General features: G+C 46.4%; 3 protein-coding genes across 6 annotated transcripts in view; 2 read left to right on the forward strand and 1 right to left on the reverse strand.

Moving 5' to 3' along the window:
• Positions 1–1,309: 1,309 nt before the first annotated feature.
• Positions 1,310–8,656, reverse strand: JCHAIN (joining chain of multimeric IgA and IgM). Its single transcript, XM_053404405.1, has 4 exons — positions 7,766–8,656; positions 5,971–6,106; positions 4,524–4,604; positions 1,310–2,342 (listed from the first exon to the last, which is right to left on the reverse strand). Exons 1-4 carry the CDS (start codon positions 7,827–7,829, stop codon positions 2,138–2,140), a joined length of 486 nt encoding a protein of 161 aa, XP_053260380.1. The 5' UTR covers positions 7,830–8,656; the 3' UTR covers positions 1,310–2,137.
• Positions 8,657–18,937: 10,281 nt separating this feature from the next.
• UTP3 (UTP3 small subunit processome component) lies at positions 18,938–22,178 on the forward strand. Its single transcript, XM_053404395.1, has one exon. The coding sequence runs from the start codon at positions 19,268–19,270 to the stop codon at positions 20,741–20,743; it is 1,476 nt and encodes a 491-aa protein (XP_053260370.1). The 5' UTR covers positions 18,938–19,267; the 3' UTR covers positions 20,744–22,178.
• A 1,150-nt stretch (positions 22,179–23,328) lies between these two features.
• The window catches only part of RUFY3 (RUN and FYVE domain containing 3), a 53,379-nt gene continuing 49,190 nt past the window's right edge, over positions 23,329–27,517 (forward strand). The window contains exon 1 of one of the 4 annotated variants that reach the window (XM_053404389.1): positions 23,329–23,962. In XM_053404389.1, coding sequence (XP_053260364.1) covers positions 23,665–23,962 — 298 coding nt within the window. In that variant the 5' untranslated portion in view covers positions 23,329–23,664. The remainder of the gene's footprint in view (positions 23,963–27,517) is intronic. The other 3 variants (XM_053404384.1, XM_053404390.1, XM_053404388.1) reach the window with 3 other exon arrangements.

Here is a 27,517-nt window from a genome sequence, read left to right on the forward strand (position 1 = left end):
CCAGAGCCAGTCCCAGCTCTTAGTCCAGAGGAATTTGGCCACCCTCCAGGTGCCCGGCTTGAATCCTTATTGACCTCCCCTGCCAGCGACTCCCAGCAGGATCAAGGGAGGTCTCCCTCGGCGATTCTTCCCAACGTGAAAGAAGAACACACCATTCCTCCCCCTCCTCTCCCAGGGAGGGGGAAAGAGACAGACAGAAATATATTTACATGTGTTTATTCCTGCCTTTCACCAGTACAGAGAAAACATGTCTGTACACTCTGATTCCAACTGCAGAGAGGAGAATAAACTCCACCCGTGTACTTCCAGTACAGGGTCATGTGACACTCTGAGCTAACATCCGGAGCTCAGTACACTGTCCCTTGTTCCCACGGTACAATCCAATAACATCAGCTTCCTGTTTACCATTCCAGCCACCTGGAGCTCGCTTCTGCATTGCTGCTTTTTCGTAACATCATGCTGCAAAAGGGACACAGGTGGCGCTGTGGGTTAAACCACAGAGCCTAGGGCTTGCCGATCAGAAGGTCGGTGGTTCGAATCCCCGCGACAGGGTGAGCTCCCGTTGCTCGGTCCCTGCTCCTGCCAACCTAGCAGTCTGAAAGCACATCAAAGTGCAAGTAGATAAATAGGTACCGTTCCGGCGGGACAGTAAATGGTGTTTCCATGCACTTCTGTGCACTGTTTTTGTCACAGTGTCCCATTGCACCAGAAGCGGTTTATTCATGCTGGCCACATGACCCAGAAAAACTGTCTGTGGACAAACGCCGGCTCCCTCGGCCTGTAAAGCAAGATGAGCGCCGCAACCGCAGAGTCGTCTGCGACTGGACTTAACTGTCAGGTGTCCTTTACCTTTAACTTTTACATGGTGCAAAACAGTGTAGCTGCAACAAAGAGGACTAATTGAGCATGTCAAAAGGTGTAAACTGCTAGTTGCTTAGTGCCCCCAAAATGCATTAAGGCTGTAACGAAGGGGTGGTTTTGATTAATTTACATTGTTACAGCTATGTTTGTATTGCAGTTTGAATCCTTTGAAGCGACTTCTGCATTGGGGTTGCCACTTTGCACATGCAAAATAAATGTTTATTGGTTTATGACCTTGTTATTATTGACCTCCAATAAGGGAACGTGGTAATTCCACTAGTCCAGCACCTTAACTACTATACCACACTCCCTCCCGGCTGTGCCCCAGAAGTAATTTGATGTAGCTCCAGTACTTCCAAGGAATTATGCTAGCTTTATGCCTGTCAAAAATGTCGAACGCACAGTGTGGAACCAGCAGCGTTTAGTCCCAATAAAATGACTGTGGAGATAATGAAAGACAATATTTATTGTGACAACATGTAGGGTAGGGGCTGAAGATGGGGGGGGGGCGGAATTCTATAAACTGCAAGAAATTATGGGGAGGAAATAGGAGATTATTCTGCTAATACAGATAAAGACATATTTTTAATTTCAAGCATGCAGGGCAATGTGGGTATGTCTCTACACCACAGACTTCATATGGCTATTTCCCTCAACCAAGAAGAGACCTGTACTTCTGTGAGGGGCATTCGGAATCCCTAGGGATGGGCAAATGTGTCCATTTTCATTTTCTCCAATTCTCATTTTTGCAATCTGAAGTTCATTTCTGCACAATTCCACACCAGTTTGCAATTTTAAAAAGGAATCCTCATAAAGCTCATTGGATTTTTGAGTGAAGTCCTCCAACTGTACATGTTTTCTTTTAATCCAGATTCTTTTCAACCCAGTTTCTCCAAAGCAATTTCCCAAGCATAATTTTGTATGCTCTTTTCACTAAAATGTACATTTATATGTAGATTTTAGCACAGGCCGTGCATTTCTGCACGTGTCATTTGGCTGGTGAACTGCACCGCATGATTTGGAGACACGCAAATTTTGAAGGGGAGCTTTTTTCGGTTCACGTTATGGAAAATGTGAATTGGGGGAGTTTGCCTTTAGGTGAGAACTGTATCGATTTTCTCCACCCCAAAGGTTCCCTAACGGTGAACCCTCACCGAACTACAGTTCCCAGGATCCCTTGAGGGAAGCTGTAACTGGTACTATGAAGCCAAGATAAGTCTCTGTGGTGGCGTAGATCTGCCCCACCATGCTCTGCACGATGATTCAGCTCTATGATCTAATCAGCATAGCAGGATTCAGGAGTCAAGGCTGTCTGGATGACCTCCGTCTTCCCACCGTTCGAGAACAGGCAAGAGGCTGTGTAGCACTTATTTCTGTCGTAGGTGTAGCAGGGTTGGTCGGGGTCGTTGCACATACTGCTCTCCCCAGGCGCAGGGTGGTCGTTCGTGGCCTCGCCGTCTGCTGCAGCACATTTATCACAGCTAGAAGACAGGTGGCAGAGGAGGAGAAAAGTTAGCCAACAGATCCATACAAAGAGATTCCACAGGAGGAATAGTCAATGCTCTGCCTTCCAGCATAGCTGTCAACTTACAGATTTGAAAATAAGGGACCAGGAGCCTCGAAAATAAGGGATCAGCAGCCAAAATAAGGGATTTTCTGAACACAGGAATGTTCAACTTCTGAGCCCCTCCGAGCCAAAGGCAGAAAGCCCAGCCAGCAGCCAAACGAAGCCTCAAGCGGTGGTTGCCACAGCGCAGCAACACGGCAAAGGGGATGCAGCAAGGAAAACCACTGTCACCTCTCCGCTGGGAAGAGCTGAGCAAAGGCGAATCCCCAGGCAATGTGGCTGATTTGATTGGCACAAGGCATGCAAGCTCCACCCCCCAGTCGTTCTTAGACTCCTTATTGGGTGAGCAACGCAGCCAAGCAACACAGTTGGAGCCTCCCTCCTCCCTGGCTGGCAGGGAGGGAGGGAGAGAAGCTGCTTCCTTCGAAACCCGGGAAATTTAAGAGACATCATCAATAAGGGACAGCAGCGGGGCACAGCGCTGGGATAAGGGACTTTTCCGCCAAATAAGGGACGGTTGACAGCTATGCCTTCCAGTTGTTGTTGGACTACAACTCCCATCAACCCCTGCAAGAGCAGACACACCCATGCACGCTGCCCAAATCTGCTTTGGTGGATAGGTAGGGGGGGACCCTCTAGAACAGCCTTTCTCAACCTGTGGGTCCCCAGATGTTGTTGGACTACAACTCCCATCACCCCTAGCTAGCAAGGCCAAAGCTCAGGGGTGATGGGAGTTGTAGTCCAACAACATCTGGGGACCCACAGGTTGAGAATCGCTGCTCTAGAACATGCTTAGGAGGTGGGGGAAGCTCTGTTGTGCAAGTATAAATCCTTGTGCCCATGGGACGCATTAACTCAGAGTTCCCCAGACTTGGGTCTCCAGCTGTTTTTTATTGACTGGTTGGTTGATTGATTGATTAGATTTATATACCACCCTATAGCTGAGGGTTTCAGGGCGGTTCACAGAATAAAATCAAGATAAGGTAAAGGTAAAGGGACCCCTGACCATTAGGTCCAGTCATGACCGACTCTGGGGTTGCAGCGCTCATCTCGCTTTACTGGCCGAGGGAGCCGGCGTACAGCTTCCGGGTCATGTGGCCAGCATGACTAAGCCGCTTCTGGCGAACCAGAGCAGCGCACGGAAACGCCGTTTACCTTCCCGCCTATTTATCTACTTGCACTTTGACGTGCTTTTGAACTGCTAGGTTGGCAGGAGCAGGGACCAAGCAATGGGAGCTCACCCCGTCACGGGGATTCAAACCGCCGACCTTCTGATTGGCAAGCCCTAGGCTCTGTGGTTTAACCCACAGTGCCACCCGCATCCCTAAAATCAAGATATAAAACCACAAAATACATAATAAAAATAAAAACAGCAACCCATAGCCCCCCGCCCCACAAAAACACATTTTAAAAGGGCAAAGGATGTAAATCAGATCAACCAAAGACCTGGTTAAAAAGGAACGTTTTCGCTTGGCGCCTAAAGGTGTATATTGAAGGCGCCAGGTGAACTTCCCTGGGGAGAGCATTCCACAGACGGGGAGCCACTGCAGAGAAGGCCTGTTCTCATGTTGCCATGAGAACAGGAGGCATATGAAGGAGGGCCTCAGAAGGTGAGGTTCATATGGAAAGAGGCGGTCTTTGAGGTATTGCAGTCCTGGGTCGTTTAAGGCTTTATAGGTCAAAACCAGTGCTTTGAATTGGACCCAGAAACTATTTGGTAGCCAGTGCAGTCAGCTGGGAGTTTTTGGACTACAACTCCCATCATCCCTAGCTAGCAGGATCAGTGGTCAGGGATGATGTGAATTGTAGTCTGAAAAACAGCTGGAAATCCAAGTTTGGGAAACCCTGCATTGATGGATACTGCCCTTTCTGCCCAAGGCAAGTGTGGGAGGTGTGTCCAGGGCTGATGGAAAGGGCTACTTAGTGCTACATTCTGGATATGACCCAAAGCCAATATAGCTGAGTTGGCGCAAGGCGCAGTTGGTGCCATCTCAGTTATATGCTTTGTTGCAATATAATACACTTTACAGTGGCCTCAACTCTTTTAGCGCTACTTAAGCTTATTGAGATAAGTGCAATCAAGGGAAGCCCTTACAGCTTGGAGAAGTTGTAGACAAATCTGGTTCTCAATGGCGAGGTGGGGTCAGAGATGTTCTCTCTGGTCATCAGGGGAACTCTGGAAAAGGCAAAGAGGAAGAGAAAGTTACAAGCCAGATTGTTCAAATGAAATGCAGGAATGGAAACACAACCGTCATTCTCTCCCCTTGTGGCCGTGGCAAGATAAAAACACTAGCAAGGGTCACAGAAAGATGGAGGGCACAAGGAGAAGGGGACGACAGAGGACGAGATGGTTGGACAGTGTTCTTGAAGCTACCAGCATGAGTTTGACCAAACTACAGGAGGCTGTGCCTGGCGTGCTCTGCTCCATGAAGAGTCAGACATGACTAAACGACTAAACAACAACAACAACAATCAGTGAGCCCGTGCTGATGAATGAGCTCTCTCATTCTGCAGCAGCTTGGTCATCTGTATGATGTTGTCAAGCCATTGGAAGAAGAAGAAGAAGAAGAGTTTGGATTTGATATCCCGCCTTTCACTCCCCTTCAGGAGTCTCAAAGCGGCTAACATTCTCCTTTCCCTTCCTCCCCCACAACAAACACTCTGTGAGGTGAGTGGGGCTGAGAGACTTCAGAGAAGTGTGACTGGTCCAAGGTCACCCAGCAGCTGCATGTGGAGGAGCGGAGACGCGAACCCGGTTCCCCAGATTACGAGACTACCGCTCTTAACCACTACACCACACTGGTGTAGGTTTTATGGCTGCTGATAGCAGAGGTCAAGTGCAGTACAGGCATTTCTCCACTTACGCATTACAGTGTGGTGCCGGGAAATAAATAAATCTGTTTAAATGGCAAAAGGGGTGCGGAAAAACTGCAAAAATGGTGGGGAAAGAGTTGACAAATGGCTAGCAATTCACTGGCCTCTGAGGCCTGTGAAGAGTTGGAGCTTGAGAAAGGAGGGTGTTCATAGGCTTTAAAGATTGTGTTCCCCACTATACACAATTTCATGTATATGTGTGGTACCCAGCAATGTAACCCCCATGTAAATGGGGAGATGCCTGTAGTTGAATGTGCAGTGAGAGGATCTTCTAGGATGTTCTCAGAGTCGAAGGAGGATTGGATGTGAGGAACCACCAGAGAGTCTTCTGGCATCTTGGGAGTTCACCCACCACAAATCTGTTGGCGCCACAAGACTTTTCATGGTTTTCGTTGCAAAAAGACTTAACTGGGCTACACCTGTGAAACTGACAAAGTGATTGAAGTGGGGGAAGAGGGAGATCCTAGAGGGCTGTACAGTATTGGTGTCCTGCTTGCTCTTCCGTCTTCACCACAGAAGCTGCTTGAAGAGGAAGAGTGAGATAATCCCGCTCCCCAAATTATAGAAAGGCTATGCAGCATTTATTCCGCCCCATTCGGTGGTTATGGCTTGGACAGTTGTGTATATGCCTCAGGAAAAGGAGAAACTTTATATGAAGTACCACTTACATGATGCGGATGTTTCTCTCCAGTACTTCCTCTTGTGGGTTGTCTTTGGAAGGGACGAATTTCGATGTCACCTTCACACACTGGCATTTGTTATCAACCAGGACCTTCTCTTCATCTTCATCCAGCCCATAATAAGCTGCCCATAAAACAAAAGGTTTTTTAGACTGAGTAAGAAAAACGAGAACATTCTCTGGTGCCGATCTGCCAGGTGTTTAGGGCGCACCTATTTTATCACATGCACATCCTGAAAAAAACGAAGCCAACGTAATAATGAGGTGTGAAGGGTGGGTTACTGAGTCATACTGAGATTTGCAGCTGAAAGATCCTGGAAGCCAAATTTAGGCTGCTAGGGAGGAAGTTGAAACCCAAGGCTTCAACGTGGCATTTTCAGACTCGGAGGTCTACGTATCTCAGGTTCATCCCTGGGTTATAGGCTTGGGCTGTTTAGGGCTTCTGGGGGGCACCAGGTTGGGAAAGCCTGGACTATCTGATAAATATCTGAATTTATGAAGCTGATTTACGCTGGATCAGAACACTGGTCCAATATTTTTTTATTCCAGCTGGTGACACAGCTCCCCTGGGCATTAATTGTTGCAATGCATCCCCTACTTTTATTATTGCACAATTATACAATTGTGGTTTTATAATATAAGCGGGGCTGCTGTGAGGGGGCATGGCTGCAACTGTCATGAAAAGAAGCTGAACGTTTGACTTTGCCACTGCACTACTTTTGCCACCCACTGCTTGGGGTCCCTGCCTTTTGCCCTACCCAGTCGCAATGGGCCTCAGCCTCCATCCACTGCTGTCGTCCAGCATAAACAGCACAGGAGCCCTGCCAGAAAAAAGTAGCAATCCTGCACTGGCCACAATCCTCTCCACTACACTTCCTCATTTTCCTACATTACTATGGGTCACCCCTGGGGCCATTCTGGATTCTTTTTCTTTTATCTGTCAGTCTGTATTCCTTCCCTTTCCCATATCTTAACCCCTTAATTCCATCTTACTTTCTGAATTTAATAAGTGCTTTCTACCATGAAGCTGCCATTATCATCATCATCAACTACAACAACTACAACCATTAGAGCAGAGTCAGTAGGGACATTGGCAGGAATGCATGCAAACTCCAAGACATATTAAGATTCTAATAATAATAATAATAATAATAATAATAATAATAATACATTTTTATTTATACCCAGCCCTTCCCGGTTCAGAAAACCGGGCTCAGGGCGGCTAACAACAAATTTAAAACACTTAGTTGCTGCAACAAAAAAACAGCATAAAATACAGTATAAAACGTGAATAACAATAAATTCAGAATTCAAAAATCAATTTAGGGGGGAAATCCATCTAATAAACATTAGATGATCACCAGGGCTAGCTGGCTAATTTAGTCCTGTTTGGGCCAGCGAGGAGACCAGGGGAGAATTATAGAAAGCAATGCACTTCTGGTTCGGAGGGATCACTCAAGCCAACCCCAAAAACAGAAAAAAAATGGATACTTTAGCATTACTGAACACCTGGTGATCCCCATTTCAAAACACAGCTCTGACATTGTAAGTATATCTAATGCACATTATAGATTACCATAACCCTGATTTCAGAGCAGCCCAGTAGGATAAAATAAGCATCCTTTTTACTTTTAAAATTTTAAATCTAGATACAGTACCACCTTCTAGGTAAGAATTTTAGAGCCAATTAAAATAGTGACAATTCTTCCTGGCACAAAAGCACTTTCTTTGCTTGAAACATTGTACAGTATCTGAGTTGCTTTCAATGGACAAATGTTGCATACCTGTTCCAAGAACAGCTCCCCAAAAGACAGCCAGGGTTCCACAGAGGATCCAGTAATTCTTCATTCTCTCTGCCTGCCTTCAAACACTCTCCGAGTTGTGCCTCTCTGCCAAAAAGCAGTCTGTGTGGCGGTGGCAGCCTGAGTTTCCTAAAAACGCCTGCCTAGATTGCAATCAAGTTGTGCTAACGGTGGTGCAAAACACATCCGGACAGAATGAAACCACAAACTAATGGTGGTTTACTAATCAGGGAGGAAAACCCCGTTCTTCGAAAACTCTGCTGGTGGGCAAGATTACAACATTTCTCTCTTTCTCTTTTTGAACTTGGGTTTGCAATACACATAAAACACATATAAACATAAAACACACATATGCAGGGAGATTAGAGAACTAAAACGGATTAGACTGCAAGAGTATTCTAAGAAGTGCGATGCTTAGGTTGTTTGCCTCTGGGTTAAGAAACTATCAATAAAATATTATTGTCTGGCAGTGATATGATGTCACAAGTCCTTCTGAGGAGGTGATGCTGTGTGGCATAGAATGAATTTGGCTTCACTCCACTCCTGGCAGACTAAATATTTTATAACAGGGTTAGGGAATCTCAGGCCTGAGGGCCAAATGTCTGGCCCCTGGGACACTTTGTCCGGCCCCCGAGAGTCTCTCCAAGCCACACCCTCTCCCCAGCCACACCATTCACCAGCCTCTCTTGAGCATTTTTGGATTATTTATTCGCCTGGGCATTTTAAGTTTTCTAACCAGAATCACAACCTTGACACAAGATGACACAACCTTGATATCAGAAAGTGAGGAAGAATTAAAGAACCTTTTAATGAGGGTGAAAGAGGAGAGCGCAAAATATGGTCTGAAGCTCAACATCAAAAAAATGAAGATCATGGCCACTGGTCCCATCACCTCCTGGCAAACAGAAGGGGAAGAAATGGAGGCAGTGAGAGATTTTACTTTCTTGGGCTCCATGATCACTGCAGATGGTGACAGCAGCCACGAAATTAAAAGACACCTGCTTCTTGGGAGAAAAGCAATGACAAACCTAGAAAGCATCTTAAAAAGTAGAGACATCACCTTGCCAACAAAGGTCCGTATAGTAAAAGCTATGGTTTTCCCAGTAGTGATGTATGGAAGTGAAAGCTGGATCATAAAGAAGGCTGATCGCCAAAGAATTGATGCTTTTATGGTGCTGGAGGAGACTCTTGAGAGTCCCATGGACTGCAAGAAGATCAAACCTCTCCATTCTTAAGGAAATCAGCCCTGAGTGCTCACTGGAAGGACAGATCGTGAAGCTGAGGCTCCAAGATTTTGGCCACCTCATGAGAAGAGAAGACTCCCTGGAAAAGACCCTGATGTTGGGAAAGATGGAGGGCACAAGGAGAAGGGGACGACAGAGGACAAGATGGTTGGATAGTGTTCATGAAGCTACCAGCATGAGTTTGACCAAAGTGTGGGAGGCAGTGGAAGACAGAAGTGCCTGGCGTGCTCTGGTCCATGGGGTCACGAAGAGTCGGACACGACTAAATGACTAAACAACAACAACAAACCAGAATCAGGCTGCTAATTTAGGATTCCCTCCCCACCTCACTGGGACTCTTTTCCTCCTGGCAGAGTCAGCAATGTTTGGCATCTTATCCCAGCAGCAAACTATTGGAACAGGCTTTTATGGCTGTGTTACTGTTAACTTCGGATCCTCTGCAGCTCACCTTAGCCACAATCCACATCTATCCTAAAGTTTCTTGAGAAATTCTCCTGCCTGATGCCTTCCCCCTCAAACCAGCTCCCGTCTGATTTATAAACATAAGCCACATTCACTTGGCAGTTAAGCTGCATATTTGAGCAGACGACAGGTTCATGGATAAGTGTTCAGGGTGTGTGTGTTGCAGACACGGGGAAACTAAATAGGAAATGTACATTGGGCATAAGGCATCCCCTCTCTGGTATGTACAGCAACATGCAAATGCAACTTGAAACTCGTGCGGTGGCGGGACTGCTCATGTGTAGGGACCCTAAAAGGTGGGGATGTTTTACACCCCAAAGTTCACATTCTTTCAAAGCCAAACATTCCTTGGTTTGGCCAAAGGCAAAACTAGGAAGAGGCAAGACTCTAACCTTTGTGGAAAGAGGCAGAAGTCCCAGCAAAGAAAGAATGGATACAATAACTTATGGAACATGCAGAAATGGCAAAACTTACCGGAAGAATAAGAAATCAAGATAACATTTATATATATATATATATATAAATACAGTGGTACCTAGGTTTAAGAACAGCTTAGCTTATGAACAACTTGGATTAAGAATGCTGCAAACCAGGAATTAGGTGTTTTGGTTTGTGAACTTTGCCTTGGAATAAGAACATTTCACTTCCTGTTGAGTGTGTTCCATTTGGAAATTGAGTCCCCCGCTGCTATGGGAAAGCATGCCTTGGTTTAAGAACAGACAGAATCAGAATTCAAAATGACCTTAACAGATTGGAGAAGCTAACAAAAGGAATTTCAATAGGTACAAATGTAAGGTTCTGCATTTAGGCAGAAAGAACCAGATGCACAAATATAGGATGGGGGACACCTGGCTTACTAGCAGTACATGTGAAAAGGATCTAGGGGTCTTGGTGGACCACAAGCTTAACACGAGTCAACAGTGTGGTGCAGCAGCAAAAAAGCTAATGCTATTCTAGACTGCATCAACAGAAGTATAGTGTACAGATCAAGGGAAGTAATTTTGTTGTTTAGTCGTTTAGTCGTGTCCGACTCTTCGTGACCCCATGGACCAGAGCACGCCAGGCACCTCTGTCCTCCACTACCTCCCGCAGTTTGGTCAAACTCATGCTGGTAACCTCGAAAACACTATCCAACCATCTCGTCCTCTGTCGCCCCCTTCTCCTTGTGCCCTCCATCTTTCCCAGCATCAGTGTCTTCTCCAGGGAGTCTTCTCTTCTCATGAGGTGGCCAAAGTACTGGAGCCTCAGCTTCAGGATCTGTCCTTCCAGTGAGCACTCAGGGCTGGTTTCCTTAAGAATGGATGCGTTTGATCTTCTTGCAGTCCATGGGACTCTCAAGAGTCTTCTCCAGCACCATAATTCAAAAGCATCAATTCTTCGGCGATCAGCCTTCTTTATGGTCCAGCTCTCACTCCCATACATCACCACTGGGAAAACCATGGCTTTAACTATACGGACCTTTGTTGGCAAGGTGACGTCTCTACTTCTCAAGATGCTGTCTAGGCCTGTCATTGCCCTTCTCCCAAGAAGCAGGCGTCTTTTAATTTCGTGGCTGCTGTCACCATCTGCAGTGATCATGGAGCCCAAGAAAGTAAAATCTCTCACTGCCTCCATTTCTTCCCCTTCTGTTTGCCAGGAGGTGATGGGACCAGTGGCCATGATCTTTGTTTTTTTGATGTTGAGCTTCAGACCATATTTTGCGCTCTCCTCTTTCACCCTCATTAAAAGGTTATTTAATTCCTCCTCACTTTCTCCCATCAAGGTTGTGTCATCTGCATATCTGAGGTTGTTGATATTTCTTCCGGCAATCTTAATTCCAGTTTGGGATTCATCCAGCCCAGCCTTTCGCATGATGTATTCTGCATACAAATTAAATAAGCAGGGAGACAAAATATAGCCTTGTCGTACTCCTTTCCCAATTTTGAACCAATCAGTTGTTCCATATCCAGTTCTAACTGTAGCTTCTTGTCCCACATAGAGATTTCTCAGGAGACAGATGAGGTGATCAGGCACTCCCATTTCTTTAAGAACTTGCCATAGTTTGCTGTGGTCGACACAGTCAAAGGCTTTTGCATAGTCAATGAAGCAGAAGTAGATGTCTTTCTGGAACTCTCTAGCTTTCTCCATAATCCAGCGCATGTTTGCAATTTGGTCTCTGGTTCCTCTGCCTCTTCTAAATCCAGCTTGCACTTCTGGGAGTTCTCGGTCCACATACTGCTTGAGCCTTCCTTGTAGAATTTTAAGCATAACCTTGCTAGCGTGTGAAATGAGTGCAATTGTGCGGTAGTTGGAGCATTCTTTGGCACTGCCCTTCTTGGATTGGGATGTAGACTGATCTTCTCCAATCCTCTGGCCACTGCTGAGTTTTCCAAACTTGCTGGCATATTGAGTGTAGCACCTTAACAGCATCATCTTTTAAAATTTTAAATAGTTCAGCTGGAATACCAACACTTCCACTGGCCTTGTTATTTGCAGTGCTTTCTGAGGCCCATTTGACTTCACTTTCCAGGATGTCTGGCTCAAGGTCAGCAACCACACTACCTGGGGTGTACGAGACATCCATATCTTTCTGGTATAATTCCTCTGTGTATTCTTGCCACCTCTTCTTGATGTCTTCTGCTTCTGTTAGGTCCTTACCACTTTTGTCCTTTATTATGGTAATCTTTGTACGAAATGTTCCTTTCATATTTCCGATTTTCTTGAACAGATCTCTGGTTCTTCCCATTCTGTTATTTTCCTCTATTTGTTTGCATTGCTCGTTTAAGAAGGCCTTCTTGTCTCTCCTTGCTATTCTTTGGAAATCTGCATTCAATTTCCTGTATCTTTCACTATCTCCCTCGCATTTTGCTTGCCTTCTCTCCCCCGCTATTTGTAAGGCCTCATTGAACAGCCACTTTGCTTTCTTGCATTTCCTTTTCATTGGGATGATTTTCGTTGCTGCCTCCTGTACAATGTTATGAGCCTCCATCCATAGTTCTTCAGGCACTCTGTCCACCAAATCTAAATCCTTAAACCTGTTCCTCACTTCCACTGTGTATTCATAAGGGATTTGACTTAGATTGTATCTTACCGGCCCAGTGGTTTTTCCTACTTTTTTCAGTTTAAGCTTGAATTTTGCTATAAGAAGCTGATGATCTGAGCCACAGTCAGCTCCAGGTCTTGTTTTTGCTGACTGTATAGAGCTTCTCCATCTTTGGCTGCAGAGAATATAATCAATCTGATTTCGATGCTGCCCATCTGGTGACGTCCATGTGTAGAGTCGTCTCTTGTGTTGTTGGAAAAGCGTGTTTGTGATGACCAGCTTGTTCTCTTGACAGAACTCTATTAGCCTTTGCCCTGTTTCATTTTGATCTCCAAGGCCAAACTTGCCAGTTGTTCCTTTTATCTCTTGCCTCCCTACTTTAGCATTCCAATCCCCTATAATGAGAAGAACATCCTTCTTTGGTGTCACTTCTATAAGGTGTTGTAAGTCTTCATAGAATTGGTCAATTTCAGTTTCTTCAGCACCAGTAGTTGGTGCATAAACTTGGATTACTGTGATGTTAAAAGGTCTGCCTTGGATTCGTATCGAGATCATTCTATCATTTTTGAGATTGCATCCCAGTACAGCTTTCGCCACTCTTTTGTTGACTATGAGGGCCACTCCATTTCTTTTACGGGTTTCTTGCCCACAGTAGTAGATGTGATGGTCATCCGAACTGAATTCGCCCATTCCCGTCCATTTTAGTTCACTGATGCCCAGGATGTCAATATTTATTCTTGCCATCTCATTTTTGACCACCTCCAACTTACCCAGGTTCATGGTTCTTACATTCCAGGTTCCTATGCAATATTTTTCTTTACAGCATTGGACTTTCCTTTCGCTATGTACTAGCAGTACATGTGAAAAGGATCTAGGGGTCTTGGTGGACCAGAAGCTTAACACGAGTCAACAGTGTGGTGCAGCAGCAAAAAAAGCAAATGCTATTCTAGACTGCATCAACAGAAGTATAGTGTACAGATCAAGGGAAGTAATAGTACCACTCTATTCTGACTTGGTCAGACCACACTTGGAATATTGTGCCCAATTCTGGACACCACAGTTTAAGAAGGATGTTGACAAGCTGGAACATATGCAGAAAAGGGCAACCAACATGATCAAGGGTTGGAAACTAAGCTTTATGAAGAGCGCTTGAAGGAGCTGGGTATGTTTAGCCTGGAAAAGAGGAGACTGAGAGGAGATATGATAACCATCTTCAAATACCTTAAGGGCTGTCACATGGTGGAGAGAACATGCTTGTTTTCTCCTGCTCTGGAGGGTAGGACTTGAACCAATGGCTTCAAGTTGCAAGAAAGGAGATTCTAACTAAACATTTGGAAAAACTTTCTGACAGTAAGAGCTGTTTAGCAGTGGAACAGTCTCCCATGAGAGGTTGTAGACTCTCCGTCCTTGGAGGTTTTTAAGCAGAGGTTGGATGGCTATTTGTCATGGATGCTTTAGCTGAGATTCCTGCATTGCAGGGGGTTGGAATAGATGACCCTTGGGTTCCCTTCCAGCTCTAAGATTCTGTGATTCTATATACAGTATTTTTACGTTATGCGGGTCCTAACTTCAGTTTAATTTTGCCCCCAAACTCAAGATCTACACCTTTAAACCAGCAAACTCATGTGCCTGAAAGATTAAAGTTATTTTACTGAAGTCACTTGCCTCTAGATCACATGGCTCTTTGCTTTCCATGGTCCAGCTGCAGAGCTCCTTATATCAGTCTCTGTGCACATGATTAAAAATACACACCTTATGACCACAGGAAGAGTTTCAGTTACTTTTTCAGTCACCAAGTACATGTTTGACAAAACGGTAGGGGAAAATCAATAACAGGAAAAAAGTTACAAAGGTAGTTGATTTACTCTCTGGACTTAATTTATCCAAAGGTTCCCCTGATTTTGTGTCAGAACTCACACCTACAATGTCAATAGGATTAGTAAAGGTAAAGGGGACCCCTGACCATTAGGTCCAGTCGTGACTGACTCGGGGTTTGCGGCACTCATCTCACTTTATTGGCCGAGGGAGCCGGCATACAGCTTCTGGGTCATGTGGCCAGCATGACTAAGCCGCTTCTGGCGAACCAGAGCACAGCACGGAAACGCCATTTACCTTCCCACCGGAGCGGTACCTATTTATCTACTTGCACTTTGACGTGCTTTCGAACTGCTAGGTTGGCAGGAGCAGGGACCTAGCGATGGGGGATCACCCCGTCGCGGGGATTCGAACCGCCAACCTTCCGATCGGCAAGTCCTAGGCTCTGTGGTTTAACCCACAGCGCCACCTGCGTCCCTTATGTCAATAGGATTAGCTGTAAATTATTTCATGCGGACTGGAAAAGGCCCTGATGATGTTGGGAAAGATGGAGGGCACAAGGAGAAGGGGACGACAGAGGACAAGATGGTTGGATAGTGTTCTCGAAGCTACCAGCATGAGTTTGACCAAACTGCGGGAGGCAGTGGAAGACAGAAGTGCCTGGCGTGCTCTAATCCATGGGGTCATGAAGAGTCAGACACGACTAAACGCCTAAACAACAACAACGTTTCACGCGGAGGACAATGCCTCGGGCTTGAAGCATGTGCAGAGAGCCCGTTGATCACCAGTGAGTAACCACAGTCTGTCCCAAAGCATCTTGCATTATGGGGTTGGCAGGAGTCCTATGTCAGGTGTAATGGTTAGAGCAGGGATCAGCAACCTAAGGACCATGGGCCAGAAGCGGCCCGCAGAAGTCGTTTGACCGGCCCCCGAGCCGCCCCCAAACCGAGCTGCCCACTCGCGTGCTGCACTAAATGGGTGCAGCACAGCGCGGGGACTCGCTTCTGCGGCGCTGTAAATTGTGCCTGCGCATGCACAGACACTGAAAATCGCGGGTGCACACACGCAGATGTCAAAAATAGCAGGTGCGCCTCATGCACACACGAGATCCAGCCTACGAAGGGATCTCCGCAGGACCGATCCGGCCCAGGCAAGATAAACCTTGCGGACCCCTGGGTTCGAGTTTCAGACCAGGCCGTGGGAGACACGGGTTCACATCTCTGCTCAGGCATGAAGCTCCCTGGGTGACTTTCGGCTAGTCACTGCCTCTCAGCGTAACCTGCCTCACAGGGTTGTCGTGGGGATTAAGCAAGGAGGATGGAGGATGGAGAACCACGTATGCCACCTAGAGCTCCTTTGAATAAAAACATATGCAAATTCATATTTTAATGAAGCTATTGAATTATATACATGGTATCTGAATATTTAAGCATCTTTACTTGGTTAAACGCCCTAATAGTTGCATTTCCTTTCCTTTAGAGAGCTGCAACTCTAAATTCCAGTTTAACTGGCCCTGCTGCACCTGCTCTGTGGTTTTCTTAAGAAGAAACTGGCACCTGCACTTATTTTGCATAGAATGGCTCTTGGGTTTGGTATCGGTCAGCCTGCTTGTTTCAGAGGCAAGAGTTCTTTTCATCACCATTACTTCACTCTGAGTGATTACAATGCCTTGCTGATGTACAGAGGGCACTAAGAAACAGCAGTCCAGCCTGGCAGAACATACTGACTGTGGTAACTTAAGGTGGAAGGATAGCCCCAAAAGCAGCTTGAAAGCCTCCACAAGTAGATCAAAAAGGGAACTGTACCAGAAGCACAACTGGAAAGGTGGGAGGAACTGGTTGTATTTAACTTGGAGAAGAGAAGACAGAGGAGGGACATGTCAGCACTATTCAAATCCCTGAAAGGCTAACACTTAGGTCAAATACACTTTGGGACAGAGCTTTCCAAACTGTGTGTCGTGACATGTTAGTGTGTTGGCTGCAGTGTGTAGGTGTGTCATTGAAAGGGGTTAGTTTAACCTCTGGTTTGGGAGTAAAACTGAATGACTGTGTTGCGAAATGATGCATGTCTAAAAGGTGTGTCACCAGCATGAAAAGTTTGGAAAGCTCTGCTTTAGCACCTTAAAGCACAGCAAGCACCAGATTTCATCACTCAAAGCACGACTGCTTTTTCCACACCTGCAACCTTTCCAACTCCTGTTCACAAAACTGTCATCTGGGCATACGCAAGAGTTGTCTCAAGCGCACACACCTCAGCTTAACTGCAAATTGAATGTGGCTGACATTTTTCAAATTGGATGGAAGCTGGTTTGAGGAGAAATGCACTGAACAGCAGGATTTCTCAAGAACTACAGGACAGCTATGGGATTGTGGCTAACATCACGTGTACATGGTTTCAAACACCAGCGATGCGAGTACACTGGAGCTAGAGTAAAGGGTCATGCACACACAGTCATAGAAGAGTGCAAAAAATTGTTTTCTGGTGCCCTAGAAGACACTACTATATCTCATGGACTTAAGCTATAGGCAGGTAGGTGTCATTTCAATATTAGGAGGAAACCACTTGACAGTAAGTGGTACCCGACAGTAAAAGAACCCGTTACTTAGAGGGGTGGTGGGATCACCCACGCTGGAAGTCTTTAAGCAGAGTCTGGACAGGAAAAGTCATCTGTTAGGGGAAAGCCTTCTTGCATCAAGCAGGTTAGACTAAACCAGTGGTTCCCAGTTAGCTAAGGACTGCAGACCTGTTTTTCAAAAGTGAAGCCATGGACTTGCTACTTTTGAAAAACTTGATATCTCTATGGTAGTTTTTGTTATGTGAATGGTGCCACGGACTCTGCACCAATTCTTGCCTATTAACACCCTCCTATGTCATTTGGGGCTGTGGTGTTTACTCAGTTAACCAGTGATCAAAAGCCTTTTAATGGCCTAAAAATGTGCTTGCAAAACTCATGGAAGTGTTTATTGAACTTACAAGAACTGTAGGTGGAAGGTGTCCTCTCAGAAAAAGCATGTTTTCTACATTATGTTTTCTACATTAATTACTAAGGCAGTCCCTGCTGTCGCAGGTACATGAATTATCTAGAAACGAAAAAAGAATGTTCATTTCCATATAAGCCAATTGTTTTTATTAATATGCAAATTAATTTGGATTTAATATATTACCAGCAGCACAAGCCTATGTAGGCCTACTCAGAAGTATATTCCATGTATAGACTTGTATAGGGTTGCAGACTTACTTTGCTTAAACTGATATATTTATCGATTCTGTTAATCCATTGGCAGTCCTGAAGATGTAAAAATGTCAAGACTTGCCTTTCTGGATTAATCAAAGACCCATGAAGCCCAGGATTTTGTTTCTGATGGCAACTAGCAGATTATTCTGGGGAAATTCGCATGTGGCGGTCCACCTTTTGATATTCCAATGTACGCTTCAGTAACTGAAGGCCAGCATCCACTGTTCAGTAACAGTGGCCAGCATCCATCAATTAACCTACCTTCTATGGCAGGAGCTGCTAATGTGTGGTACCCTCCAGATGTTGTTGGACTCAAACTCCCATAATCCCTGACCATTAGCCATTCCGGCTGAGGCTGATGGGAAATGGGAGTCCAACATCTAGAAGGCATCATGTTAGCTGCTTCCACCCGAACATATATTTTATCCTTTCGAAAAGCTAAAAGTCGGCATCTGTCTCCATCTTGTGGCAACGAAATGATCTCACAATATGAGCAGCAACACCATTGCTTGTTCTGAATCAGGTTTCATCCAGAGACCCCAAGTCCTAGCAGTGTGAGCAGGGAGAGAACAACAACACTGTCATTTCACACTTTCCACCACTCCTTCGGTTGCTAAAGCAGGGTGTCTGTTCTCCTCAGGGAAAAAATCCAGGAGGTCTGTTCTTTCTTTCTTTAAGGGAAGGGCCACCATAGCTCAGTGGCTGCCTTGCAAGCAGACAACACCAGGTTTAGGGTGGTGTGGAGCAGACAGGGAGCACAACAACAATACTTATATTTATACGGGTACCTATAGAAGACCCATTTAAAAAGCAGCTGTACCAAAATGAAATATTGTGGAAAATAATATTTGGGGGGAAGGGGCGCCCAATCTGTCTTGTTCAGGGAGCCATATTACCAAACCCCACCCCTGATGTAGCTGATTCCCAGCTTCGGTCCCTGCAGGGTGAGTTGCGAGGCTGCTGCCTAGAAAGCCGCTGCCAGTCAGTGTAGACAACACTAACCCAGATGGACCAAAAGTCTGACTCAGCATAAAGCAGATTCCTAAGGAGAAATAAATAGACATCTATCTGTCTATCGAGCTGAGTGAACAGTGCATTGCTATTAACTGGCATCGATTAATATGTATCTTGGACCTGTGTGGATGCTCGTTCTATTAAATGGAAGCAGCGGAAGAGGCTGAGATACACCCGCTTAGCACTCCATTACGCCGCATGCTTTACGTCGGCCACGTGTCCCCCTGCGGTTCTCGCATGCGCACTTCATCGGCCGAACGCCCCGCCTCGCCCCCTCCCCATCACCTCTCTATGCTTCTTACCGAAACCAGAGCGTCCACAAGTGAGGCGGAAGCAGTGAGCATCAACCGACCGGATGTAGAATTTACTCGCTTAGTCCAGGCAGGAAGTAAAGCACCTCGAAAGCAAGGTCGCTGTACAGTTCGGGATATACTGGAGACGCATAGATTAAGGACGGCAAGCGTCAGACTTACGGCCGCCGGTTATTTCCTGAACAACGAAATGACAATTTGGAATTAGTTAGGTGGAGGCGGGGGCGGCGGCTTACCCGTTTCTTGTGAACCGGAAGTGAAAGCCTGTTTCCAAGGCGCACCGACCTTCGACCCGGAAGTAGTGTTGTGCGTTGGCGGCCGCACAGCAGCAATACTGCACGCTGGTTTGCCAACTGCCGATCCGTCCTCACTGCCGGCAACATGGGGAAGCCACGGCGGAGAATAGCCCCGGGCCTGAGGGCCTCGCAGCCGCAGGAGGAAAAGATGGAGGAGCCGGAGCCGGGAGCCCCGATCTTCACGGAGGAGGCAGACGATTTCCACCAGCGGCGTCTGGAGGAGGCAGTGCTGGCGGCGTTGGGCAGCGAGGAGGAGGAGGAGGAGGAAGATGGCGAGGAGGAGGTCTTGGGACTAGAGCTCTCTGAGGAGAGTGAGACGGAGGAAGATGGAGAAGATGAGGGCGCGGACGACGACGAGGATGGAGGCGAAGGCGAGCCCCTGGATATGGACAGCGACCTGGAGGAGCAGCGGGGCGGCAGCGGAGACCTCGGCCTCCCCCATGAGTTCGCCTGGGGCCAGCGGAAACAGCTCTATTACGGCACCGACTACGGCAAGGCTGCGGCTCGCTCCAAAGCAGCCAAGCAGAGCCAAGAGGAAGCCGAAGCCGAGGAGCTGGAGGAAGAGGAGGAGGCCCAAGCCATTCAGAAAAGGCTGGTGCAGAATCTGGGGGAGGATGACTACGGCCTGGACCTGATAGAGGCCTACGCTGCGGCAGCCCAGGAGCCAGGTCGAAAAGAGTCCGGGTCGAAAATTGCCAAGGACTTGCAGTCTCTCTCTAAAAAAGAGAAGTTGAAGCTGTTGAAAAAGGAATCCCCGGAGTTGCTGGAGCTGATTCAGGACTTTGAAGCCAAGTTAACTGAGCTCAGAGATGAACTGGAGCCGCTCATGCAAATGGTAAAAGATGGGGTCATCCCAGAGGGAAAGGGCAGCCAGTATTTACAGACCAAATACCATCTCTATTTGAACTATTGCTGCAACATTAGTTTTTACTTGGTGCTGAAAGCCAAAAGGATTCCAGTTCACGGTCACCCTGTCATTGAAAGACTTGTAAGTTACAGAAATTTAATAAATGACTTGGCGACTGTGGACCAAAAACTGTCACCGGAGATTCGTCTGCTCCTTAATGAATTCCATAGTAGTGATGCTGGTGATGTGGAAGGTAGGAAGAAGCTTAGTGTGCCTGCTAGAAAGCCTGTTAATAAAATCAAACCTAAAGCTGTTGGTGAGCTTTCTAATGATAAGGATGCTGAAGAACCTACAGATGATTCAGATTTGGATGAGGAGGCTGCCCTGAATTATTATAAGGAGATGGAAGAAAAGATAAAGCTTAAGAAAAAGAGGAAACGAGAAGAAACAGAATGTGTGGAAGACCTGGTTATGGAAGAGGAAGCAGGAGATCAAAAGAGAGGTGCAACATACCAGATTGTCAAGAATAAAGGCCTCACACCCAGAAGGAAAAAGATTGATCGTAACCCAAGAGTCAAGCACCGTGAGAAATTCAGACGTGCCAAGATTCGCAGGAAGGGGCAGGTCCGTGAGGTCCGAAGAGAAGAACAAAGATACGGAGGCGAACTGTCTGGCATTCGTGCTGGAGTTAAGAAAAGTGTTAAGCTTAAGTGATTCTCTTTGTATAATTCTTTTTTTACTCGCTGAAGGCAGTGAATGTGAGCTCAATAAATGTTCATTTTTGGGGTAAATAAAGGCAATATGTATTTATTTTAACATGGAGAAAGCAGCATTGTTCATAGTATGCAAAGTTCAGGGCAACTGCCTTTCCCAGTTGTTTCATTTGTCCAGCAGCTCATCTTTGTGGTCATCCGCAGTAACCAGGCACTGTGTTTAAATGTAAATCCCAATCACTGCATTGAGAACATAGCAGGTCAACAATCCTCTCACCTTCCACCACTTTTTGACCTGCTAGGTTGCATTTCTGTGCACTTTTGACTTTCAGTAACTGCATTGAGCTCAATGGGAATTCTTAGTTAATATGCCCAGGATTGAGTTTCAGATACTTTGGCCTGACCCAATAAGGCTCTCCTTAGTTCTTAAGGGACCCAAGGAATATTTAATCTGCATTAAGCTATCTTGAGCATGCACTTAGGGCTAGGCTGATCAGATCCAATGCGAAAGTGGAGACGGTCCTGTATGTTGTGAATGATAAGAGCTTTGGCAGGTAAAGCTTCTAATGTATAAGTTTAATTTGCTTCATTCAGACTCACAAAAACTTTCTATATACTTTGTATACCTTCTTAGTTACCTGTGTGCTCTACATTAATACAGTATACATATTTGAAGCCACAGTTTAGCATATGGTGCATTGGTAGCTGGGTTGAGTGAAGCCAAAGCCAATCACTTTTTGATTTTAAAATGTTAGCAGGCATGTTTAACATAATGACTAGAAACCATTCAGAAATGAACTGTGAGGGGATGCCTATTAGTAGTTAATTTTTTTAAAGGGATATTAACCCTGAAGCATAGAGGCACATGCTGTGATGAGTTGTTTTTAGTGGTGGGCACCAACATTGTAATTAACATTGTAATTAAAATTGTGAGGGGTTTAAGGCTACAGAAAATAGTGATTGGAAGTTACTTTACAGAAAAGTAACTTCCGTTGCAGGTGGGGAGAGGTCAGTCTTTTTGTAGAGCAAGCCATGATTTTGAGATGTGGTTTTAAGGACTGACAAGTGGGACAAACTCTTGCAATGTAGAGGACTTTTTTGCTGCAATGCTTTGTGATATTCCATCTACCTTCCTCTCTACATCCTGTGCCCACAAACAGCACAGTGGTCAGTAATCATGGTTGGTCCTCAGTAGGCTGTTTTTGCACACCTCTTTAGTCCCCTCCCCCAAATATTATTGCACTTTTGAAAATCTTAGCATTCCCCCGAAGCCTATTGGGTGGTGTCTTTGGTTTGATGCTCATGCTAGGGCATCAGAAATAAGAGTGAACCATGGTGTTTATTTGAAAAGTTTGTAAATTCTCTGTAATGTTTGAGAGATCACTTTGTAAAGGGAATAAAGTGGTGAAATGGAAGATTAAGGCAAGCTTTTTAAACGGGCTGCAGTTTGAGTTTTTATCTTCTGCAGGGAAAGTGCCCCTGTGCAGAAATTAGCAAACAGACCATGTCTAGATCATTTGAGGTAAGCAAATATAGACATATTCTTCTGTGTGCATTTACGAGGAGAGGCCACGCTTCACGATGGCTTCTCAATATGCTTGCAGTAAAAGCCAAGCAAGTGTGTTTGATTAAGGAACCATAGGTTTGTATTTCTGCCTAGCCATAAATGGGTGGAGGGGGCAGTCAAGGGGTAGAGTGGGGAAAGGGAACAATACTTAGAATCATAGAATTGGAAGAGACCACAAGGGCCATCGAGTCCAACCCCCTGCCAAGCAGGAAACACCATCAGAGCACTCCTGACATATGGTTGTCAAGCCTCTGCTTAAAGACCTCCAAAGAAGGAGACTCCACCACACTCCTTGGCAGCAAATTCCACTGTCAAACAGCTCTTACTGTCAGGAAGTTCTTCCTAATGTTTAGGTGGAATCTTCTTTCTTGTAGTTTGGATCCATTGCTCCGTGTCCGCTTCTCTGGAGCAGCAGAAAACAACCTTTCTCCCTCCTCTATGTGACATCCTTTTATATATTTGAACATGGCTATCATATCACCCCTTAACCTCCTCTTCTCCAGGCTAAACATGCCCAGCTCCCTTAGCCGTTCCTCATAAGGCATCGTTTCCAGGCCTTTGACCATTTTGGTTGCCCTCCTCTGGACACGTTCCAGTTTGTCAGTGTCCTTCTTGAACTGTGGTGCCCAGAACTGGACACAGTTCTTTGACCTTTTGGTAGTAATGGCTGGTTAAGAGTTTCAAGCGGGAACCTTTCTGAGCGCTGCCTGGAAATGCCAAGGATTGAACCTCACAGAGCGATCTTGGGCCAGTCAACTTTCTCAGCCAAACCTATCAGGGTTGTTGTGAGGATAAAATGAGGAGGAAGAAAACACACACACACGCCATATTTCAGAGGCGGGAAGGGCACGAACTGACCCCAAAGGGCTCGCCCTTCCTAGGGGGCGGGAAATGTGTCCACTCCTGAGGGAGAAAGGGTCAAAACGGACCCACCCCACCCCCCAAAGTAAAGGGGTCAGAACTGACCCCCTACCGAAGTGGCCCCTCGGGAGGGAAAAGGAGAGGGGCAAGAACCTTCCCCTCCCCCACCACCACAAAGCGGCGGGAAAGCGCCAGCGCGGAGCCCACAGCGGCCGTGAGGGGAGAAAGAAGAGCCAGGCAAGACGGGGGCGGAGCTCCGCTCGAGGCCGGGACGGCCCATCTCAACCTCCGGTCGGCCTGGGCCCAGTCAGGGCTTAGGAAGGGGGCTGGTCTAGGCGGGAGAAGGAGGCGCCGCCGCCGCCGCCGCTTTCTTTCGCCCGCCCTGTGGAAAAAGTTGCCCGCTCACTCTCGCCGCCGTCCAGGAGGAAGAAGGGAGAGAAAAAGAGGGAGCCGCCGCCGCCGCCGCTGCCGCCACCCTCAGCCTCTGAGGGAGCATGGAGGGAGCGGGGAAGAGAGAGGCGGGCGACGGCGAGGGGGAAGCGGAGCGCGAGGAGGAGGAGGAGGGCAAAGCCGCCGCCGCCGCCACGGAGGAAGAAGAAGAAGAGGAGGCGCCCCCCGACTCGCCCCCTTTCTTCCTCCTCTACCCGGGCCGTGGAGGCGCCGCCGCGCCGGGCTTGCAGCCCCAGAGCGCCTGGAGAGCCGCCCCGCCGGGCCCTTGCGGGGTCCCCTTGCCCGTCCTGCTCAGCTACATCGGGCCCGAGACCGGGCAGCAGCACCGAGCCGGCGGCGCCCGTGAGTAGTAGGCAACGCCGCTCCTCCCTTCCCGTCTCCCGGCAGAAGCTGCCGCTGCCGCCCTGGTTTCTCCTCTCTCTGCCCGAACCGCGCCCTGCGTGTCCGCCGCACATGGTGTGCTCGGCTGTCATCCGCCCCCCAACGTTGTGTAATGTTACGGGCAACTCTTGTCCCAGGGAGGGAGGGAGGGAGGGAGGGGAAGCCTCCTCCCTTCGCTTTCCTCCTCCTCCTTCCTTTTCTTTTTAGGGGGGTGGGCTTCTTCTCCGACACCCCACCCCACCAACAAGGTCCTAGGGGTTGTAAAGCAAGCCAGACCATTTAGCACCGACCCCATTCATTCCAGCAGCTGACCATCACCAGCTCAGTCCAAGCCCTGCGAAAAACATCACTATTATTATTATTATTATTATTATTATTATTATTATTATTACTGCCCCACACCCATAGATATCAGGGCGGCTCACAGCATGTAACTATTTAGCGAATGCTAAAAACTAGAACAAAGGCAAACCGAACCAAGCCAGCAACCCTCCCTCCCCCTTATTTATGAAACAAGCCTGTTAATCGTCTATCCGACTAAAAAGAAAAAAGGCACTGGGGGTTATTGAGATCAATGCAAGGTAAAAAGCATTGCAGGGGGTTGGGCTAGATGACCCTCAGGATCCCTTCCAAGTCTACGTTTTTCTGAAAAACACACACACACATGCAAGACCCAACTGGGATCCCTCTGCAGTCCTCGCCCCAAGCAACTGTGTGTGAGACTTGCTCTCCAGAAAGTGTGCCTTGTCTTTCTAGCTGTGGTTTTTGGTCTCTCCTCAGCCCCCCCCATCAATTCATATTCCTTTCTCCCTAATCTCCAATATTATATTTTCTTCTGGCTGAGACGTTAAAACACTAATTCCCAGCTGTGTTTCTTGCTGCAGTCCTACTGTCTACTCAGAAGTAAGGTCCTTTTTGATTTAGCAGGGCTTACTCTCAGGTAAGTGCAGTTAGGGCTGCAGCCTTAGTGACCCAAGTTTTGGGTCCTTTTTAGGTTCAGGATATCACTGCTTTACACCATCCCACCCCACCCCGCAATATTTGAAAACATCAGCTTTGTACTGAAACACAAATTGGCTGGGAACTTCATTCTCTGTGTCTTTATTGATTTAAAGAACAACGAACTGGTGATTGCTTTAACTTTTTGATACGTGGTGATTTGAATCATGAGGATGAATTAGAAAAACTGCTGAGTCTTGAATGAGACTTGCTTTGGAATTGAGGACTTTATTAGATTTTCTTCTGCCGTTTCATTTTATTTTGTTCTAAGGGCTTGTTTTAACAAAGAATTAACTCTGGAACTTCTGGTGAAATGATAAGGAGGTCTTTCTTTCTCCTTCCACAATGCCATTTGTCTTTTCAATAGGTATAATAGCGTCACTGGGGTGAGAAGATTTTGAGCGAATGAAAGAGTCAAGCTGATTGTTTTAAGTGTTAGTAACTGCATTGTGTTAAGATTCTAGCAGCCTTGGGTGTTCAAGAGTTTTGTCTATTAAACTGATCATCATTATTACTACTGTAATAATGATTTATATCACACATAGAGGCTTCCAACACTGTGGTGCTGATGGCTCCCTAATGCAAGAAGGGAAAATGTTATGTGACTCTTAAGAGAAAGGGATATTTGGGTATGTCTCCCAGATAAAACGTTGCAGGTTTCTGAGTTGTACTCTTGCAGTTGTAAAGCTGTTTATAAGAATAAAGCATGGAAGTGTGGGGCACTATTAGAATGTGTGTAAAAATGGATTGACAGAACTGTGAAGATTGTTTCCCCCCCTAAAAATGTATACCCTGTCCCCTCGTGGTTTATCATCCTCATAATTGCTTACTTGTGTAAAATACAACCAAAAAATACAAAATAATAGCACAGCACATGATGTAAGCTCCAATCAATAAAAAAACTCATAGCTGCTTACCGGTAAATGTTAAAAGTTTGCAATGTTCACCTGGAGAAATAGGAAGTTCTTTGCCATGTGGTACCAGTCCATGAAGGGGACGCGGGTGGCGCTGTGGGTAAAAGCCTCAGCGCCTAGGGCTTGCCGATCGAAAGGTCGGCGGTTCGAATCCCCGCGGCGGGGTGCGCTCCCGTTGCTCGGTCCAGCGCCTGCCAACCTAGCAGTTTGAAAGCACCTCCGGGTGCAAGTAGATAAATAGGGGCCGCTTTCTAGCGGGAAGGTAAACGGCGTTTCTGTGTGCGGCTCTGGCTCGCCAGATGCAGCTTTGTCACGCTGGCCACGTGACCCGGAAGTGTCTCCGGACAGCGCTGGCCCCTGGCCTCTTAAATGAGATGGGGGCACAACCCCAGAGTCTGTCAAGACTGGCCCGTACGGGCAGGGGTACCTTTACCTTTACCAGTCCATGAAATGTTGGGAGGGCATTTTACAATGTTGGGAGGGCATTTCACAGGTTGGATACCAACACCAAAAGGGCAGGCAGGCTTCCCCTGTTTGCCACCTGCCTGCTTCCAATGGTGGGGACATGTGGAGAACTGCCTCAGATGTAGATCCCAGCATGAGGGCATATCAGTGTGATAAACAGAGGTAGAAAAGCTAGGAGGCAAATGGCTCCAGGAACCTGGGTTACAGGCACAAAATAATATAATAATAATAAATTTTATTTATATCCCACCCTCCCCAGCCGAAGCCGGGCTCAGGGCGGCTAACAACAATAAAACAGTACAAAAGTACAACACAACACAACACAAAAGCAGAATAGCTAGTCGCCACCCCCACCCCCAATGCAGCAGCACTTACTATTTATTTTTTTTGAAACGCATGAACTAATACACAATTCACATCAGTGACACATTGTCAACACCACATTTTTAATAGATACAAGAGAAGATTGTCCAGCAGATACCTAGGCCCTAAGCCATGCAAACCTTTAAATGTGAGCATCTGCTCTTTGAAGTGAGCCTGAAAGCAGACCAAATAATTATCAGTGATCCCAGTGTTGAAGAAGAATGTTTGACTGTGATGCCGAGGTACCAGTTTAACCTGCCTGGTGTGATATACACTGGATTGTTTAGAAATTACTGAAGAGTTAGTGACGTGTCAAGCTAATGAACCAAACCTTTGTGAGTTAGGCATTTGTGGATTTTTTTAAGCAGAGGAGGAAACTCTGGCAGAGAGCTTATTTTCTCAGGCTGAGGCAATAGAGAGAGGCAGTAGTAGTCCTAGACCTGGTAGCATTTATGTGATTTCCCTTTCTGCTAGGAATAGCATTGGGATAATGTGAATTGGGGTTCTTTTGAGGTACTTTTACCGCCCTTTGATGATTGCCTATCGTTCCATGATCACCTACCATCTTCTGTTTTTAAATACTTTTTAAAAATCTGTCACAAAATTGAACTTAGCATCTGTGTTGGATAATAAGGGAACAATGTTGCACTGCATAAAACACCCTTACAAAGTGTTTGCATATTCATGCTGTAGTAGTAGTAGTAGTAATAATAATAATAATAATAATAATAATAATAATAATGATGTTTATTACCTGCCCTTCACCAACTGGTCC

This window comes from Podarcis raffonei, chromosome 9, assembly GCF_027172205.1.
Source record: "Podarcis raffonei isolate rPodRaf1 chromosome 9, rPodRaf1.pri, whole genome shotgun sequence".
In the NCBI taxonomy this organism is placed as follows: Eukaryota; Metazoa; Chordata; class Lepidosauria; order Squamata; family Lacertidae; genus Podarcis; species Podarcis raffonei.

Excerpts from the sequence above, each read along its gene's own strand:
- JCHAIN (XM_053404405.1), bottom strand. The coding sequence starts at position 7,829 with ATGAAGAATTACTGGATCCTCTGTGGAACCCTGGCTGTCTTTTGGGGA. Across the intron at positions 4,605-5,970 it reads GAGAGAAACATCCGCATCAT|AGTTCCCCTGATGACCAGAG; the intron begins GTAAGTGGTACT and ends TGCCTTTTCCAG. Across the intron at positions 2,343-4,523 it reads GTCTACAACTTCTCCAAGCT|CTGTGATAAATGTGCTGCAG; the intron begins GTAAGGGCTTCC and ends CCTGTCTTCTAG.
- UTP3 (XM_053404395.1), top strand. The coding sequence starts at position 19,268 with ATGGGGAAGCCACGGCGGAGAATAGCCCCGGGCCTGAGGGCCTCGCAG.